At 47.5% G+C, this 19,882-nt stretch overlaps 1 protein-coding gene across 4 annotated transcripts in view; it reads right to left on the minus strand.

Moving 5' to 3' along the window:
- Positions 1–19,882, minus strand: part of TANC1 (tetratricopeptide repeat, ankyrin repeat and coiled-coil containing 1) — a 229,561-nt gene that overhangs the window by 19,083 nt on the left and 190,596 nt on the right. For all 4 annotated transcript variants that reach the window (XM_060302398.1, XM_060302396.1, XM_060302397.1 and 1 more), the window contains 3 exons: positions 14,363–14,599; positions 12,366–12,551; positions 9,874–9,952 (listed from right to left, as the gene is read on the minus strand). In XM_060302398.1, the coding sequence (XP_060158381.1) occupies positions 9,874–9,952; positions 12,366–12,551; positions 14,363–14,599 (502 nt within the window). The remainder of the gene's footprint in view (positions 1–9,873; positions 9,953–12,365; positions 12,552–14,362; positions 14,600–19,882) is intronic.

Raw genomic sequence — 19,882 nt, forward strand, 5'->3', positions numbered from 1 at the left:
TGGAACACCTTCCTTATTGTTCTGACCCTGCCTCCTCGTTCTGCACTTGGCATTAAGTCTCCCAGGAGGGCCTGCAGCTGCAGGCCGGGCTGGGGTCAAGGAGAGGGAATCTCTGTTGACAAGGCAACAGGCGGCAACCAAACCACACATAAAGATGCCCGCACCAAACCAGCCCATTTCCCAATGGACTACTTACAAAGCAAGGCAGACACCAAACCTGAGGAACCAAGACACCCCTGGCATGTGACCAGTTCTAGAGTAACAACATGCTGCCAGTCTCTGTACAGTTTAAATATGAACCTCCAATTACCAAGGAATTTTTTTATAGAAATAAAATGTGTCATTGCCACGAAATGGGACTTCCCATGTGACCAAAATTCTTTTCCATCCTTCAAATCCATAAAGGAATTGCAAAGTAACTAAGATTCTGTCACTTAAGCATTCATTTCAATGCTCTATCAAGACCAAAGGTATAGCATAAATATATTACAATAATTAATATTAACAATCAGCTCATCACAACCTTTGCAGCATATCGTATCTGTTGAACACTTAGAGCTGCCGAGCTCTGGGCAAAAGACTATGGGTGAGGGCTTCCCTGGTGGCGCAGTGGTTGAGAGTCCGCCTGCCGATGCAGGGGACACGGGTTCGTGCCCCGGTCCGGGAAGATACCACGTGCCGCAGAGCAGCTGGGCCCGTGAGCCATGGCCACTGAGCCTGCGCGTCCGGAGCCTGTGCTCCGCAGTGGGAGGGGCCACAACAGTGAGAGGCCCGCGTACCACACACACACAAAAAGACTATGGGTAAATTCTTACTTAAGCTTGACAAGAATCCTTCGAATTAGAAGATTATGATGTCCATTTTACTGAGGTGAAGGAACTGAGTCACATCATTTGCCCTGAATCATAAAGCTGATTCAGTGTCAGTTAGAAATTAAACCCAAGCAGCTGAAAGAACCTGGAGGCATGCTCTCAATCAGAATAGGAAGATCCTGGTTATCTAAGAGTTTGGGTCCTGGTTCTGCCACCCATTCACTGTGAAACCTTGATGAAATAATTAAATTTCTTTGGACCTCAACTACCTGCACCTATACCATAAGCTTATTAGTCTCTTTCAATGATATGCTTTGTGATTCTAAGGGTCCTAGGTCTTGAGAACTTTTAAAGGATAAGAAAACAGTGCAATGTGAGATTACTGGACAAGACGGCAGAACAGAAGGACCTTGAGCTTACCTCTTCTCACAAGCAAAAGACGAAGATCCTGACATATTTTAATAATATACTCTGACACTCGTAAACTGCCTCCTACATGATGCTTCATGGCCCTTCAAATTCATAAATTTAATATACAACTAACTTCTGGGATTTCCCTGGCGGTCCAGTGGTTAAGACTTTACCTTCCAATGAGGGAGGGGTGCAGGTTCGATCCCTGGTTGGGGAGCTAAGATCCCACATCACATGCCTTGGGGCCAAAAAACCAAAATATAAAACAGAAGCAATATTGTAACAAATTCAATAAAGACTTTAAAAATGGTCCACATCAAAAATCTTAAAATATATATATATATATATATACACACACACACACCCCTAACTTTTACAAGGCAAGTACCACTCATCCTGGTTTTGCAGATGAGGAAAATATGGTCCAGAGAAGTTGAACAACTCACCTAAGGTCACACAGCTAGTGGGAGGGAAGATAAGATTTGAAGTCAGGGAGTCTGGCTGAAATCTGAGTTCTTAATTCTCACACTTCTGCCCCTAAGAAGTCTCCTTTTAAAAAATATCCAACTAATCAAACAGACCATGAACGTTGTTTTAGAACAAGGGTACTAGAAAACACTTTTCTTCTCCTGAAGAGCTGTTAAGCTTTCTCCCACAGACAGTAAGAATAATCTGTAATGACTATGTTTCCTTCTAACCCTGGTCACACAGCATCCTACGGCCAAAACAGTAGCTCAACCTAGTAAACATTCAGGACATTATGGCAGGAATATCCCTGCTCTTCCTCATGTCCAATTCCTGACTTTTTCCCCTCTTCTTATATGTATTAATTCAAGTAAGCCTCTTCAAATCCTTTGAGGAATTATGTGTGCTATAAATAACATAATTCAATTTAAAAACAATTTCCTAAACTATGGATGACATAAATCATGTTTTATACGGACTTTGTGCCAAAAATCTATCAGGGGATCGCAGCTTTGACCAGCTGTCACTTGCAAAGTGTGCTGAGAATGTTCCCATTTTGGACAGACCCCCTTTACACACCGAATTATGTGAAGCACATACAACGTGCTCCTTCTTGTGCCCTCAAAGGGCTGGGCGTGGGCTGAGGAGAACAGAGCTATGGGCAGGACCCCATGTGAGGGGTCAGTGTTTAAAAAGGGGGGGGGGCAGTTTCGACAAAACCATCCTACACAAGTTGAGATCCAGGCTCAAAAAAAGAGAATCCAAGTATCACTGCTGTAGGAATTTGGAAGAATCAAGGATGATTTTTCTGGGGGAGAGCAGGTAGATCACGTGCGGTCCTGTTAGGAGGGAGTGACCAAAAGAACTAGCGGCTGCGTTTGTGGGTAAAGATGCTCTAAGCTACCAAAATGTAGATGAGCACGTGCCTTTCTGGTGAGAGCCCAAGTTTTGTTTTTGTTTTTTTAACGAATAGGAAGGAACTCCCTAGAACAAAGGCCTCTGTGTACAGCGAAAGCAGCAGGATGAAGGCGGAGCACAGGGTCCCGGTAAGCAGTCAAGCTACCAGTCCATCTACACCTGAAATGCCTCTGCGGGTTTCTACGGGCCCCCACTCCTTGCCCCCCACCTGCCCTGTAGGCCAGGGACACACAGGTCCACTGATTCCTGCTGTCCTCTCAGCAGAGGAAAGGTCTCCAGAACACACCCACGTCAGGGGCAAACCCCAGGGGTCTGCTAGAGCAGGAAGGGGACAGGGTGTGGACACACCCAGTCCCTTTGGTTCTTACCCCCCAAATACTCTCTATTGTTAGGGTGACCCCATCTCCCTCCTTCCAGAGCCTGCACTACCCCCTCCCCCAGTACCTACATTACCCCCTTCCCCAGTGCCTACATTACTCAACTTTGTCCCTCCCCTTTCACCGTCCTGGGTTATTCCCCAATTCCCCTCCATTCAGGGTCCAGAGCTCCCCCCTCCCATCCTCTCCAGGGTTCTGGGTTATCCACCCTTCCCCTCCCTGCCTAGGTCCTGGGTTGCCCCCTCCATCCAGGATCCTGGATCACCTCTCCCCACCTCATTCTGGGTTATCCCCTCCCTCATATCCTCTAAGGTCCTGGGTTACCCCTCTTTCATGCTTTCAAAGGACAACCAAGAACTTCTACCTTGTTTAGGACTGACAGAAACCTGGATTTCCACCAATCTTCTTATACTTTCCTAAAGTAAACACCAGCAGAGGAAGGTGTGCCTGGACAAGGATTTTCCAACAGCAGTACTGGTGAGGGGCTCAGGACCTCCAAAAAAATCAGGTATCTTCAGTGTACAAGAGAAGTCACTTGCTTTTCCCTACAAGATACATTTAGTAAATTCCTTCACACAAATTCTCCACATGCCCCAACAAGCAAGAGACCAATTCTTTTCTTTCCAGTCTCTCACCTGAATTCTGCCCTGAGATGTACCTAACCTGTGTGAAGGCCAAACTCAATCCAGTAAGTCTCAAACATTCTTTAAATTCTTACCAAACAATAGCCCTCCTCTCTCCAAAAGACCTAAGGTGAAATCTGAATAAACAAAGGGTTATTTTTAAATCAACAACAAGGCATCCTGTCGCCCGACATGCATGCACCGAGCTCTGGGGTGGCTTTGGGTGTGATGAGCTCTGCTGTCCGTGGTCCCTGCAATGAGAGCAGGAGGACACCTCACCCCCAGAAGGACAGGCAGAGCCCCAGAGTGGAAACTGAAGCAGCTGTATGGAGACGAGAGGGAAACTTTTAAGACATCAAGGACGAAGTACAACTCATTACCTGGCTTCCTGGCCCCGTAAGGAAGCAGATGTGAGGACCCGCCCCCAAGACTCGCCTGGAAATGCCCACACCCCAGCTGACAGGCTGGGCCTGAGAGTCAAGTCCCATCCAGAGTTCCGAGCAGAATTAGAGAAGAGTGAGTGACCTGTGATCAGCACACATGCTGGACCAAACTGCCTGTGTGAACTATGACGATGGAGGGCCACGCAGCTAAATACTGGGGAGAAAACTTCAGCCCTTCTTAGAAAGACAGGAAAATACGGCGCTGGTAACAGCTTGGGCAATACAAACATAGTGTTTACAATGATTCAACTTCTTTGGAAAGTATTTACCAACTAAAAAAGCATGGACAACATAAAAGAACACTTGGCATGAAACATTTCCGTCAGACGTCTACCTCCCTCTGACTGACGGGGCCTCTCAGGTCAGAAATTAGGGAAGGGCAGCCCTTGGGAGCAGTCGTATGGCAGGCGGGACAGCGTCCTGTCCGTTGGTGGAGCCCACGGCTCCAGGCCTGCTGCAGACCAGCTGTGAAGCAGTGAGAAGGATTTCCGAGGGACAACAGTGTGAGGGCGCGGCACATCGGGGGAGCGGGCAGTTGGGCTGGTGATGCAGGGAGGGAGATGTTATGGACACACAGAAGGGGCTGGCACGGTCCATCCTGGCCTGTCACCCGTGCCCACACCACGTGTGGCTGCTAATAGCTGGGTGTTCCAAAAGATGTAACCCAGCACCCAGCCACACTGATGACTGGGATGAAGGCATCTCAGCCAGCCTGGAATCCAGCAAGACACGAAGACACCCGAGGATTGGGTCCCGATGAGCAACTGGGCTCCTTACCTCTCCCCTCCAACAACACAATTTCTCCCAAATTATTCTGCAAAGTGAGTGTCACCTACCCTAAAAGTTACCTAGCCTTGTTTTCTCTAAACCCGCTTGTCCGCTCATTCAACACCTATGTGACAAGCACCCGGCAAGATCGGTGGCTAGTGGCTACCTGGCTGGACAGCACAGAAAGCAAGCATTTCCATCACCACGGAAAGTTCTACCGGACAACACGAGACCAGACACAGTGACCACACAGAGGTGAGCACAGGAGACCTGGAAAATTCTGCCCTCCTGAAGCCCACAGTTTGGGGACGACAAGCTTGCATCAAATAAGCAACACCAACAATCGAATTTATCAGTGGTAAGTACTACGAAGGGAACTGCAAGGTGACCCCAAGGGGCCGGGGCTGGGAAGTCTTTGCTTACAAGACAGGCAAACTTGCTGAAACAGAAGGGCCTTTATGCCCCTGTAAAGAGCGTGAAGTTCTGCCCAGAGACAGATAACAGGCTCACAGACTTGACAGTGGCCTAGAGTTTGGAAGCACAGTTCCTCTGACAATTCACAACACTATGAGTCACCAGTTAAGCATTTCTGATCATTCCAGTTTGGGCAGATTCCCATCACACGCTGACAAGGAAACAGTAACTCGGTTAGGTCAAGACTTCGTGGGAGCCAGTACTTGCTTGTTATGGCTGTGGAATGCCTGAAACAGAGATAACGCAAGCATCTGATGGTTCAGGCTGCCTGGAAACCATGGGATCAAGGCTGTCCGACCAAGAGTGTGAACGTCACGAGCAGAGGGTCTCGGCTGCCTCGCGGGCAGAGCCGCTTGGTGGAGATGCACCCCAAGCCCACTGCGCTGTAGCTCCGAGCTTTCTCCTTACTCCCCCCCTCCGCCTGAGTGTCACACTCCTTGAACTGCGTGAGCCCGAGGAGAAGCGCTAAAGAGCTACAGGACTGATTTTGGAAGGGCTGGATCTAGACATCAAACAGACGTAAAAGGCAAATGGCTCCAGATGCTGGTGGAAAGGGAAACTTACATAAATTAGGCCCTCTGCTCTCCAAAACGAGTAGACATACAGGCATAACTCATTTAATTGCACTTTGCAGATACTGCCTTTGCTCACTTTGTGCCCCGGTGTCATGTTTTGGTAATTCTTGCAGTATTTAAAAATTTTTTATTATTATTATGTACTCGTTACGGTGATCTGTGATCAGTGATCTTTGATGTTATTATTGCAAAAAGATTACAACACACCGAAGGCTCAGATGATGGTGAGCATTTCTTTAGCAATAAAGTATTTTTAAATTAAGGTATATACATTTTTTAAAGACATAAAGCTATTACACACTTAATAGACTACAGTACAGTGTAAATGTAACTTACATGCGCTGGGAAACCAAAAAATTTGTGTGACTCACTTGTACTGTGCCATTCACTTTATTACAGCGGTCTAGAACCAAAGTCACCATATATCGCCAAGGCACATCTGTATTCTGCAACTTTTCTTAAAACTCTGAGTTTACTGCAATAAACCCCAAAGTAAACATTGTTCCCATTTTAGATGAATGTCTTAAAAATCTACTCTATACACTGTCTTGTCTCTTTATACCTAAGGCAGGAGCCACCCCCTTTCGGGACACTGTTTGCTGACTCCAGGTCATCAGCAGGGAGTTGCTCAGCGCACTGAAGACACACAACTGAACCTACTGCCATCACCTCCACGCGGATGGGCCTGGGTGACAGAGGGCCTCCCGTGGGGCTGTGCCCCCTGTGCTCCCTCCTCCCCGGCTGTCCGCTGTCATTATCTCTCACTGATGAACTGCTGCTTCCAGTCGGCAACAGGCATGAAAACCCTACTTGTGCAACACACAGCAGCTCCCCCGGGATTGCAAAGGTCCCTCCCAGCAGAAAAGTGGAGGAGGACTTTGCACACTGATTTAGCGCTCCCACCTCCTGGACGTGGCTGGGAGAGGACAGATGGGCAGGTAGCTGTGCTCCAAACAGGGCGGCGTAGTACTGCATGGAAACCAACGGGCCCTTCAAAGATGGGCAGGTGAGCCAAGAACACACCCCGGAGACCCTCTCTGGGAGCCCCATCAGCTGGCTTTTTTTTTTTTTTTTTTGCGGTACGCGGGCCTCTCACTGTTGTGGCCTCTCCCGTTGCGGAGCACAGGCTCCGGACGCGCAGGCTCAGCGGCCATGGCTCACGGGCCCAGCCACTCCGCGGCATGTGGGATCTTCCCGGACCGGGGCACGAACCCGTGTCCCTTGCATCGGCAGGCAGACTCTCAACCACTGCGCCACCAGGGAAGCCCGTCATCAGCTGGCATTTTAAAGCCAAGCTGTCCATAGCTAACCTACACTGAACAGACTTGTATGAACTCACACAGGGTCAAACAGAAATAAGGAACTGCATTATTCACACACAGCGTCTGGTTGTCCCGTCACCTGCCCACACCCCAGACACGATCACTCCTGGGATCCTACCCTCTCACTGTGGTTGGAGAAAGACAAGCTCCATCCTAGAGTGCCTTAGACACAAAGCACCACTGACCACACCCAGGAAAGAGGATCAAACAAACCAGGAAGCAAAACAATCGCTTTCACTCTGAGGGTCCCCAGCAATTAGGAAGAGTGCACAGAGCAGCTGCTGGGGACCCACCAGCTGGCGGCTTGGTGAGAACAGGATTATGAGCTGACCCATCCACTCAGGCTGTCATCAGCACCGGGGCCTTCTCTTCCAGAAGGCACTTGGGGTCAGGTGGTGTGGACCCTATGTGGCCAAATCCCAAACACAGACCTCACAATCTGAGCAATGCAGCAGACACTCGTGCAAAGCCCCGTTATTTGCAGATGTTTTCTCATCTAAAACCTCCTCCTCAAGATTTCAAAGTATTCCTCTGACAACCACAGACCTGGAAATCAGGAGCGTTTGTGGTAGCCGACATTGGTGGACATTTTTGAAGGAACACAGGAGAAAGGTATCAGATAGAAAAACGCGGAGCAGGCAAGATTGGTTTTACTGACATGCAGCCACAGAGCACTGCTGGGGCCTCGAAGCCTGAGAAATAGTGCTTAGCTTTCACTTGGTTTAAATTTTTTCAAAAGTCTCTCAAAGGCTTGCCTGAGTTAATTCACGCTTAATGCCTGCTGAGGGAAGATGTGACCTGCTTCTCAGGCTGCAAAGTGGTCTGAAGGTTATGCATGAGGCTTTGGAAGGGAGAGGCTGAACTCTTACTCATCCTTTCACTGAGGCTGATGGGTGTCTGTAGTTTCCCTTACGTGCTTCTTTAGCCTGCAACCTAGCAGATTCTCAGGGGGGAAGGGAGGGAGGTGGTTACTGAAATTCAGGACGCATCATCTCCAGACAAAACAGACTGCTCACACAGAGCCCTCAAATGAAGCCCTTCTCTGGACATTTTTTTCCAGAAAGAAAACTCAACTCTAATATTAAAGATTGGAGATTCTTATTTGAGCTAAATGAGGGCTGTCACTGTACTGCTACTAGCACTGACCCTCATCATCATCACCAGCTCCTCTCATTACTGGCACTGTAAGGCCGGCACTTTAGACAGCTTCTCACAGTGCTTCTCTATTTGTCCTGAAGCCACGAAACCACCTGGGTGCCCTGTTAGGAAAGGGTCGTCTTGGACTCACCCTAGACCTAATGAATCAGAATTTCTAGGCTCAACTGTCCCAGGGAATCTGATCATTGGGAACATTTGGCCAAGATTATCTCATCTCATTTAGTCTTCACTGCAATCCTATAAAAACTTATTTACCTCGTTTGACAAGGAGGCAAAGTTACCTGCCCGAAGTTGAATAACCAGGCAACGGAAGGCAGGGATTCGGACCTTCTGGCTAAGCACAGAGGAAGTCACGTGCTAACCTGCCCAGCTATCCTGCTGCCTGCAACACAATAGGAAGTGGTAGAAGCTGTCCTTCTATCAAATTACAGAGCAGTCCCTACTGTGGTACAGAGAAATGGGTGGGGGAAAGACTCCAGAAGGAATTAAGGCCAGTATTTACATCCACACACGTGTACCCCAAGCATAATCCAATCCCGTTTGGGGGTCCTGTGCTCTCCCTGAACCCCGGGTCATGCCACCTCTCCTCCTGCCGGGACCTCCATGGCCCACATCAAGCAACTGTAAGCCCCACGTGTGTGTGTGATGGCAACCGTGGTCGGGGGTTGAGCACCTGTGATACCCACCAGGAAACTCTGAGGCTTTTCCTAATAAGTATGAGTGAGCTGATGGACTCTACACACCACCATTTGGCTTGTTAGGAAATAAGTGAGAAGCATTTGGAAACAAATCTCTGCAGGAGACACTGAAGTCATATACGCTATGTATACACACAGGACACAGCCCGGAAATGCATATTAAACACCTTGGTTACATCTATTAAACAACAACTGCTCACAAAGTCTTACATTTCTAATACCGATTCAGTCAAATGGAAAATTTCAAAGCAGTGTTATTTATATTGAGCTGACAAGTATCCAACTCAGATGTACTCGCCCCGGGCTTCCTTCCTCCACTACAGCTCAACACACACCCGCACGCCCTTGGAAACTGACTTGTTAGCTGGTATTCAGGATTTTAAGCAGCTCCACGAGGACTGAGTGCTACTCTCCTTCCAGGAGGCAGGTCAGAGCCTCCCTTGCTGAGCACCTTTGATTCACCTGAACATGGGGCTGGAAGTTCCCACTCTGCTCACTCTGCACAGGTCACAGGAAGACCAGGTCGGTTAGGACATGAGAAAACTCAGCAAAGCAGAAACCGCTACCTTATTTGGGTATTTCTAGCTGACATTCATCACATGCACAGAAACTACTGGTAAATCCAAAATGATTCAAATTACACTTGCTTCTAGAAAAGTTTTACTAGCCATTCGGGAAGCTTTAAAAGCTCTTAACTTCAAATGCCTTGTGATAAAATAACAATAGGACTAGATGCATCCCAAGTCATTCTTAAGACAATTGGGCCAAAATGCAGGCTAACGTCAAGAAGCTACTTGGCCCCAACTACAAGCAGTGGAACCATAATTACCTGTTTCTCCCCACAGTGTGTCGGTGCCATTGATGTCTATTTCATGCTCCTTTTCCAGTCCCAGCAAGCACTGGACCACCTGTCAGAAGTGGCAAGGTGATTTAATGAGTTCTCAAAGCCACATGTGCTTATTGTAACCTATGTATCAAAGGAGAGAGTGTGCTGTTTTTTAACCATGATTATCTTATGCTGCACAAGGAGAGAAAACATGATGAAAACGGTTTTCCAGCATAATTCGTATGCTATTCACACTTTCCCTTTGAGAAGGAGAAGAAAAAAGACAGTGAATTTCGGCAACATTGTTCAGGATTACTAGGTACTCAGAATTCTAATGAATTCCAACATGACCCAAATATGCCAGCCTAATCAACAAAGGACAGGGGAGATCATACACAGTGCAGTTTCTGCATAAGTCGCCAGAAGACGGTGACTCCCTTTTTTCACAAGGAAGGAAAACAAGGTGATGTACATACCTTTTCAGTAAAATAAAATAGTGCTGTTCCAAATTTCTCTACTGACAACATTATTCTTTTCCCTCTGTCAAAGAGCAGGCTGGGTCATAGGTGTGGAGGCAGGGGTGCTGGCCCGCGGGGAAACAGAAGTGTCTGAGCCCCGAACCAGAGCCAATATCCACCCCACTCGTGTGGCAGCGACCTCGAGCTCGCCGAAGCCATTTTCCAGTCTCTCAATCCACTCCCAATAAGGGCCCTACATCCTAGTCCTGAAAACCTGTGAATGTTACCTTACGTGGCAGGAGGGGATGTGCGGATGTGATGACGAATCTTGAAATGGGACGATTATCCTGAATTATCCAAGTGTATATTTGATATACACTTGATAAGAACACAGCTGTTTATAAGAGGGACAGGAGGAACCAGGGTCAGAGGAAGGAAGACATCAGGAGACAGGAGCCTCAGTTAGAGTGACACACTCTGAAGATAGAGGCAGGGTCACAAGCTAAGGAATAAAGGTGGCTTCTAGAAGCTGCAAAAAATAGAGAAACACTCTCCTCTGGAGCCTCCAGAAGGAACACTGGCTTCCTGACCCAACTTAATTTCAGCCTCTGACCTCCAGAACAGGTTGTTTTAAGACACTAAAGTCTGTGGACCCTTGTTACAACAGCATGAGGAAACTAATACACCCTTCAAGTCGTTTGGTGAACAAATCCTGTCCTTTTCCACGGAACAGTTACTGGATGTCCTGCAGTTGCTTTTCCACAGCTCCCCGCAGCCAGCTTTAAAACGAGCTGAGACCAAGGTCACATCCACTGTGGCTTCCCTGTGCTCCCTAAGATGATTTTGCACATTCTGGACACACACAGATTTAGGGAACAGTTTAAAGAGGAAAAACACCTACATTCAAATAAGTGGACTTAACGTGCTCTCTCTGAATCTATGTATATGGGTATTTAAAAGTATTTATTCACATTTTTATTTTAAAGGAATTATAATAAACCCACCACATGGTAACAGTTAACACATTTTTATGAAATGAGTATTTTCTTCAAGCTAAAACATATAGAGGAGTTGACTGGCATCGTTTCACATTTTTGTAAATCTCTTTTATGTCTGTATTAAGAAAAGACAGCTGCGTTTTCTTATATGCTTCTGCATTCAACTTACTGCAATATATTGTGTTGGCTGGAGTAGTGTATGTGTATAGTTTTGATGTTTTAAATGCCAACAATAAGCTAGCAGTGTGTGCGTGTATCTGCTCTAGTGTTTTAAATGCTAAAAGTCAGCCAGCTGGCTTTGCAACCAAATTTACGTTTTAGTCATTGTGGAGAAGAATCTTACCAAACACTGGCAACTCTGTAACTGCTTGAAGATACGTAATACAGCGTGAGAAATACACGGAGAGAGAGGGTCAAATATTATTAAATTTACAGACACACGGGTCAGGAGATGCCAATGAATTCTTCAAATCGAGGAATACTGACACCTACCAGAAATGAAGTGCTCAATGTAACTACGGCATGAGGTTTTCCTTCAGTGCAGGAACCACGATGGTAAGCACTCTTTCATGCTACCAGAGCACTGAAGTTCTATTTTTAAAAATCCTTCAAATACTCAAGAACAAGTTTATAATTAGGATTCCATGTGATTATTGTTAAAAGATCACAAGGACAAAAGAATGAATCAAAGGGGAAAAAGGTAGACAGCAGAGCTAGAGGGTAAAAATAGAACAAGGAAGGAAGAGGGGAAGAAACAAGGAAGAGCAGAGAATGCACACCATGGAGGGGCTCCACGTGGGAGCAGCCAGCCCCTACCGGGCCAGCACCTGAGACTGTGGGCACTCCCCAGCGTTTTCACTCACAGGACAGGCTTGATAACAACAGAAGATCTTTACACGTGGTGAAACCCTCATTTTCTTTCATTCCTTTGGTGCATCACAAGCTAGCAACTCAGAAGAAGGTGGATGCAAAACACCAGACCCACTGGGCTACACGGGGCTCCCAGTTTCCCAGGAAGAGCCCTGGCAGCCCCACTCACCGAGCTGTGGCCCATGCTGGCGGCCGCTGTCAGTGCCTGCTGCAGGGCCTGGCTCTTCCTCAGCACGCCTGGCTGGGGTGGGCCCACGGACCACTCACAGGTCAGCAGGTAGCGGAGAATGTCGCCGTGGCCCCTCAGTGCGCTGTGGACCAGCGCGCACTGGCCTTTCTTATCCAAGTGGTCCACCTGGGCGGGGGGTGGGGGGGAGGAACAGGGGAAGGTCATGGTTTAGCATCACTTTGTCACAGTGCCCCACACACGCTCTGCACAAACCCCATCCCACTGCAGGTGTAAGGGGATAATGTCCCAGTACGTCTCTCTGGAGAGTCTCCATCTGAATTACTATGGTGTAATTAATGCACTATTCCAGGCCTCGAGTTCCCTCTGTACAACTAGTGATCCTCCTCGCAAATGACTCAGCGCTCCAAGTTCTCTGGGAAGCAGGTATGAGGACAGACCAAAACCTATACTTCCCAACCTTGGTAACTTGGGCAGAGTATTCTAACTCTGCTGTGACAAGCTATGACTTGGGGAGTAGAGCAGTTCTTTGCTTACTGAGACAGGAAAGCCAGCGAAAGGAAGGGATCTGGAAAACCCAGCTCTGAACGAAGAAGAGCAGGAAGGGACCCCAAGCGGCATTTTACTGGGGAAGGCAGGTGACCCAGGACGTGTCAGCATGCTAAGTGTGGTCGCAAAGCCAGGAAGGCCGGCTAGCCACAAATGGGGAGTACCCAAGTGCTGCATACCCCCTAATGGTGCAAGAGGCAGCAGACAACACATCATTCCCTGTCTAAACCTGGAAATATCAGCCTGGAAGAGGATTCAGGGTCCAGCCTTGCTCGCAAATTCTGAGGATGCTCTACAGCTCAACCCAGAGGCTTTTGCAAGAGCCACTACACAACCCACCCCCTCCTACAGAGCTTTCAGCTGGCCTCCGGACAAAGCCCAGCCACGATTTGGAAGTGGAAATGGAGGTGTGGTGATGAGCAGTAATGAACCCACCGGGAAGGCTTACCAGCAACATTTCCCTTCTTCCATGAGCTAAGGGTGACCTGTCCCAAATGCTTTATTTTTGAGAGAAAAAACCAAAAAGACTCCCATAGTTACTATAAGCCTAATATCTTGTCGTTGAACCTTAAAGATCCTAACTATAAAGAAGAAAGACACACATCAGTGATTTACTTCTATTGTTGTTCAAAAGTACCTTCTCCCTTCCCCAATGAAGTGCTTATAAACCTAAACAGAGTTTACTGGGAACTTGGCACTGTTCTCATTTAATCTCTTAACATTGATAGTCCTCGAGTAACCCCTTAACAATATAGTCACTCTGTATTGTTAACATACTGATTTACTTATGCTCACACAACAGCCCTGTGGTAGGTCCTGTTGTTATGCCCATTTTACGGATGAGAAGCCTGAGGCACACAGGCTCAACAACTTGCCCAACGTCCCAGCTGGCAGCTGGAGAAATGAGAATTTGGGGCCTTCTAGTGTTCCTGCAACCCTATGCTTAAGCACATGCCTTCCAAGACCCACAGAACTCATTTTATTGGTTTTTTTTTTTTAAAAAAAGACATGAAACGGAATAAGAAGAAAGGAGAAAAAAAATCAAACATTTATATGTTTTCAACCAATCCAGTGCTGTGTTAAATTCTGTGACAAGTTCCAGGGCCACACTTGCAGGCTTTTGAAAGGATGGCCTTACTCAGGCTGCTGGCGGTCAGGAGCCTCCCCTTGGGCAGGATTAAGCAGAGTAAGAGCTTCGAACAAAACACACGGGCCCTCTCTTTCTCGGAGGCGACACACACACCCACATCAGGCTACATCACACACTGTCTGGAGCCTGTAGCTCCACCTTTTCTGTTTATGTGGTGATTTCTGTTCGCTGCAGCTTGACAAAGCAGAGACCAAAGGGAGCTTGGCCCAGAAAATGAGAATTCTACAAGCAATGGAAGACCCCTCCCACCTTCACCCCTGCCTCCCCCGCTGCTGCTTACCCTCGCCCCCTTCTTGGCCAGCAGACACACCAGCTTCGTGTGGCCGGCAGCGGCCGCGTAGCAGAGGGCAGTCATGCCGTTCTCTGACGTGCCGTCCAGGCAGGCGCCAAATTCCAGGAGCAGAGTGACCACCTCCTCGTGGCCGAGGTGAGACTGGACGCACAGGATCGGGGCGTTATTTAACACTTCGGTCCTGTAGTTCACGTTGGCCCCTCCCAAAATTAGGAGACGGCTCACCTGTGGGAGAAGGTCCCCCAACAAGATTAACTTCTCACGTAGATGTCAGTCACAACAACAGCTGTGGAGAAGGGTGGTATTCTTGATCCAGTGGTTCTCAAAAACTTGAGTGTGCACCAGTGTGACCTGCACATGCACTGAAAATGGACATTCTTGCCGGTGGGAATGTAAAATGGCACAGCTGCCACAGAAAACAGTATGGAGGTTTCTTAAGAGCCAGCAATCCCACTCTGGGTACAGATCCAAAGGAAATGAAATCAGGGTCTCGGTATCTGCACTGCTGTGTACGGAAGCACTGTTCACAATAGCCAAGAGATGCAGGTGAACTAGAAGGTCAACAGATGAATGGAAAAATGTGATATGTAAATACATACAGTGGAAAATCACTCAGCCTTTAAAAGGAAGGAAATCCTGTTACTTGCCACAGCACAGATGAACCTTGAGAACATGAGGCTAAGTGAACTGAGCCAGCCACAAAGAGACAAACACTATATGATTTCACTTAAATGAGGGACATAAAGTAGTCAAATTCATAGAGACAGAAAGTACAATGGTGGCTGCCAGGGGCTGGAAAAGAGGGGAAATGATAATTATTTAATAGGCATGGAGATTTAGTTTTATTCTAGAGACCTACTGTACAATAATGTGAAAATATTTAACACTACTGAATTCTGTCCTTAAAAATAGTTAAGATGGTATGTTTTATTTTATGTTTTTTTAATCACAGTTAAAAATTTAGAAATGCACATTCTCTGGAATCAGACCTCTGTATTCAGTAGGCCTGGGGTAGGGCCTGAGAATGTGCCTTTTTTTTTTTTTTTTTTTTTGCGGTACGCGGGCCTCTCACTGTTGTGGCCTCTCCCGTTGCGGAACACAGGCTCCGGACGCGCAGGCTCAGCGGCCACGGCTCACGGGTCCAGCCGCTCCGCAGCATGTGGGATCTTCCTGGACCGGGGCACGAACCCATGTCCCCTGCATCGGCAGGCGGACTCTCAACCACTGCGCCACCAGGGAAGCCCAAGAATGTGCCTTTTTAATGAATTCCCCCCAGGTGATACTGATGCTGTTGGTCTGGGGACCACCCTTTTTTTTTTTTAATTAATTTATTTATTTTTGGCTGCATTGGGTCTTCATTGCTGGGAAGGGGCTCTCTCTAGTTGCGGGTGAGCGGGGGCTGCTCTTCGTTGCGGTGTGCATGTTTCTCATTGCGGTAGCTTCTCTTGTTGTGGAACACAGGCTCAGTAGCTGTGGCTCACGGGCTTAGTTGCTCCACAGCATGTGGGATCTTCCCGGACCAGGGCACAAATCCGTGTCCCCTGCGTTGGCAGGCGGATTCCTAACCACTGCGCCACCAGCAAAGTCCCTGGGGACCACACTTTGAAAACCACTGTTTGATCCAAATGAAAACAGAAAATTCATTTTGGGGGGCAATGAAATAATCATCACAGGATTAAATAATTAACAGTGAGATAATAAAGCCAAAAGTGAAAGCAAATACTCTCTTTTCTTTACAAGGAATTGTACCTTCAAGAAAAAGCAGAACACGTGACAATGTTCACATGCTTGGGGCTGTCAGCAGCACAAGACTCACAGAAAATCAGCGGCTTTTTCTAATTACTACATCCACCACCCACTTAACTCCTTGGACCCAGATATCAAGGGAAGTTTGTTATTTGTAGGTTTTAAAATAAAATCACAGAATACCTTAGGCAAATTTTAGCTATACTAATATCTTCTTCAAATCTCCAGGTCATTGGAAAAATGACACTCCTTTAAACACCTATTAAGATGCCCACTGTGTTTCTTCTAACAGTTCCCTTCAATGGTCCCGGATCGACATCAATCACTCCCAACAGACCCTGGCCACTTCCGGGCTGCCCATTAGGTGTGAAAACCACACAGACTGGGTCTCTCATTTGACCGGAGACACATGGGATCATTAAAAGATACAGAAAGATGACAAAACACACAAAATTCAAGGTATTTCAATGATACGGTGTCCACAAGAGTAGCTGACAGAATACTTACAAAGTGATAGAAATTATTATTCTGGTGGTGACACCACACCTCAGAAGAGTGAGACAGCATACAGACAGGTTAGAACCCAAAGTGTCAAACCTGAAGCGGTCTGGGTTGCCACTGAAGCTTGAACCCCGGGTGACCCAGCCCTTCAGCTCCTTCTCTGACCTCGTCTCCCAGCACCCTTTCCCTCACTTCCCCGCACCGTGACCATGCTGGGTCTAACGCTTGTCCTACAGCAATGGCAAGCAGGCCCTGGCCTCCTGGTCTTTCCCTCTTTCTCATATGGTTCCCTCTGCCAGGAATAAATACCCTTTCCATAGCTACAGATGACAAAGGATCACTTCCTATGGGTCCCTGCTTCAATGCCAGGACACCAGAGAGAAGTCCCCCCATCCTATACAGAATGCCCCCAGCCCTCCCCATGCACACGCCCCCCGCTCCCCAACACACACACACACAGAGGCCGACCCCGTGCATGGCCATCTACTCTGCACACTCCACTTCCCGGCTCAGCCCATGGCACAAGATACTGGTTCTAAGACACAGAAGTTCACAGAGAGGTAAACATAGCCCCTTTATGGGTGAGGATGGCCCACAAGTCAGTTCCTTCCTGCCATTAGGATCATCACTTACCTTTAAGGAAGGACCGCTTGCAGTTGGGGGGAGGGATAAATTAGGAGTTTGGGATTCACACATATACACTACCCTATATAAAATAATCAACAAGGTCCTACTATATAGCACAGGGAACAACACAATATTTTGTAATAACCTAAAAGGGAGAAGAATCTAAAAAATTATTTATATATATAAAACTGAATCACTTTGCTGTACACCTGAAACTAACACAACATTGTAAATCAACTATACTTCAGTTAAAAAAAAGAAAGGAAGGAAGGACAGCTTGTACCCAAGTGACCAACACCTGCCTCGTCATTCACCCAATCAGGGGGACCATCTTTCAACCCCATCTGGGTCAGCACCAACCCAGCCTCCTGCAACAAACCAGCACGTGAGGATGGAAGGGCAGAAAAAGCAGGGAGGAGAAATCCGGAGAGCTGTCCCTGTCCCAAGAGTGACATGCGACGCTCAACCCTGGGCAAACTCATCCCTGCCACGCTTGCTCTACCACCCTGTGCAGGTTTGCTCTTAAAAACAGCACAGACTCAAATAGGATTTGAAAGCATTTTAAAAGGGTAAGTTCTCAACCAAAGTTCCTTTCCTTTGTGGGTGCAACGCGGCGGGTATTTTTACCACTTACCCCCCAATCAGTCTGTGGATCTACCCCGAACCCACGTTTCTTAACCTCGCTGCACAATGAAATCACCTGGGAGCTTGCAAGTTTCCAAAGCCCCAGCCGCACCCTGGGAGATTCTGACTTGGCTAGGGCCCCGGGGCTCCTGAGTGGTTCCAGCTGGCAGCCATGGCTGTAAACATGTCAGGTGCAGAGCGCACCTGTGGAAGGAGCATGGGCTTGCTCGGCGGCAGGCACCCTTCCCGCTGTGGGATTTGCGTCACCCTGTCACTGCCCTCACCTTCAGTTTCCTCATCTGAAAGGTGGAGGTAAAAACAGTTTCACCTCCTCGGGTTGTTGTGAAGATTAAAAATGAACGTGCCAGACACACAAAGCACTTAGCACAGCCCTCAGCATCCTGTAAGTGCTAAATAAATATTACTTGCTATTGTTACAATCACCTTTGATGGAATCTTTAGAAGAGACAAGGGCCCTAGTCCCTGACCCCTGGAAGGCACAGGAGGGCGCTCTACCCCAGGAACCTGGAGACCTGGAGGGTCTGGCCTGCCTGGGCTGCTCACCAGCACAGAGCAGCAGGGAGACCTCATGCTTATTTGAGGGCAGATGTGGACCCATTAATGCCTCATGATGGGCAGCTCCCCTTCACGACCACCAACCTGCACACTCACAAGTTCTCAGGTGCTTACAGTAGAATCTCAGTTCTCACTTGACCATATAATAAATGCCAAGTATTCTCCCAAGAGCTTTAACATCTCAATGAGGTTTCCCATCACTCTATGATGCAGGTTCTTTTGTTACTTTCATTTTACACGTGAGAAAACTGAGGCTCAGAGCAGATAAGCCACAAATCAGCCCTGGGCACAATGCTAATTAGTATCACAGAGCAGTCCAGCAGCCGAAGCAGCAGCTCTGGCTAAGATTACTCCGCCTTCGAGGAAGGGGTTTTAAATGGTTCTTCCTGTACATTTTCTCCCAATCACATGGAAATCATCTGGTCATCACCACCACGAAGCTCTCCCCGGATAACACCTGGAAATGGCAATATTACCTCTATACTTCTGGATTTGATGAATACAAGAAAATAAAAAAGGGGCTAGGGGGGTAGGCAAAAATGATGTGCTCCTGAGAAACAGAAGAGGCACTGTCCAGCAAGGTCGTAAAGTGGGAAGCTCAGTTTTCTCATTAAGTATGTTGGAGGTTCTCATCAATACAACCGGTGTGAATGTGTGCTGCCTACTAGTTATGCAGAATATGACTGGATCCTCTGAGCCAGGGAAGTTGGGCCAAAGTCCATGCCTAGCTCCTGTCTCCTCCCCCGTGGCCCCAGCTCCAGCTCCAGCTCCAGCTCCAGCTGAGAGAAGAATCACAACCTTAATTCTCTTGAGCGCACAGCCTTCGGGAGCCTGTGGCTGGCAGCCGGTCCCATGCGACTACGTGAGCAAAACAACCAGCTGGACGGGAGCCTGAAGGCACTGGCGGCAAGCTCCCCAGTGGGCCAGCCAGGGCCCGGGCTGGCATAAGCCTGGCCGGGCAATGGGAGATCACATTGTTAGAAATCACAGGCATGCCACCAAAATTAAAATTCATCTACCAAGTAATCATCCGGGAGCAAGTCGCTGTAATTGACCAAAGTAGCAAACTACAATTATTGCTCAAAATGACATCCCTTCCTGTAATGACATTTAATACTCTCTAAAAAAACTCCTTAATTGCATGCATAATTTTAAATTACCGTAATTTGTTCATGAGTCTGTGAACCCCCCCTTCTTTTCTTTTTCTTGAAAGATAAAAGAAACAGAAGGATAATGAATGCCTTAAAATTCGGTAACCAAGTTATACAATTTGGGGGATAGCGTAGAGGTAGGTGACACTGGAGTTCTATAAAACAAAGTAAAGATGAATAACTCTTAAAATTGCAAATATGTTAAAGAGGAAAGTTTATAATCCCAGGAGGGTCAAGCTCATTACATTATTACACTGTACCTTTTAATTTACTGCCTTAAAAA

The sequence above is a fragment of the Globicephala melas genome, chromosome 7 (assembly GCF_963455315.2).
Source record: "Globicephala melas chromosome 7, mGloMel1.2, whole genome shotgun sequence".
Lineage (NCBI taxonomy): Eukaryota > Metazoa > Chordata > Mammalia > Artiodactyla > Delphinidae > Globicephala > Globicephala melas.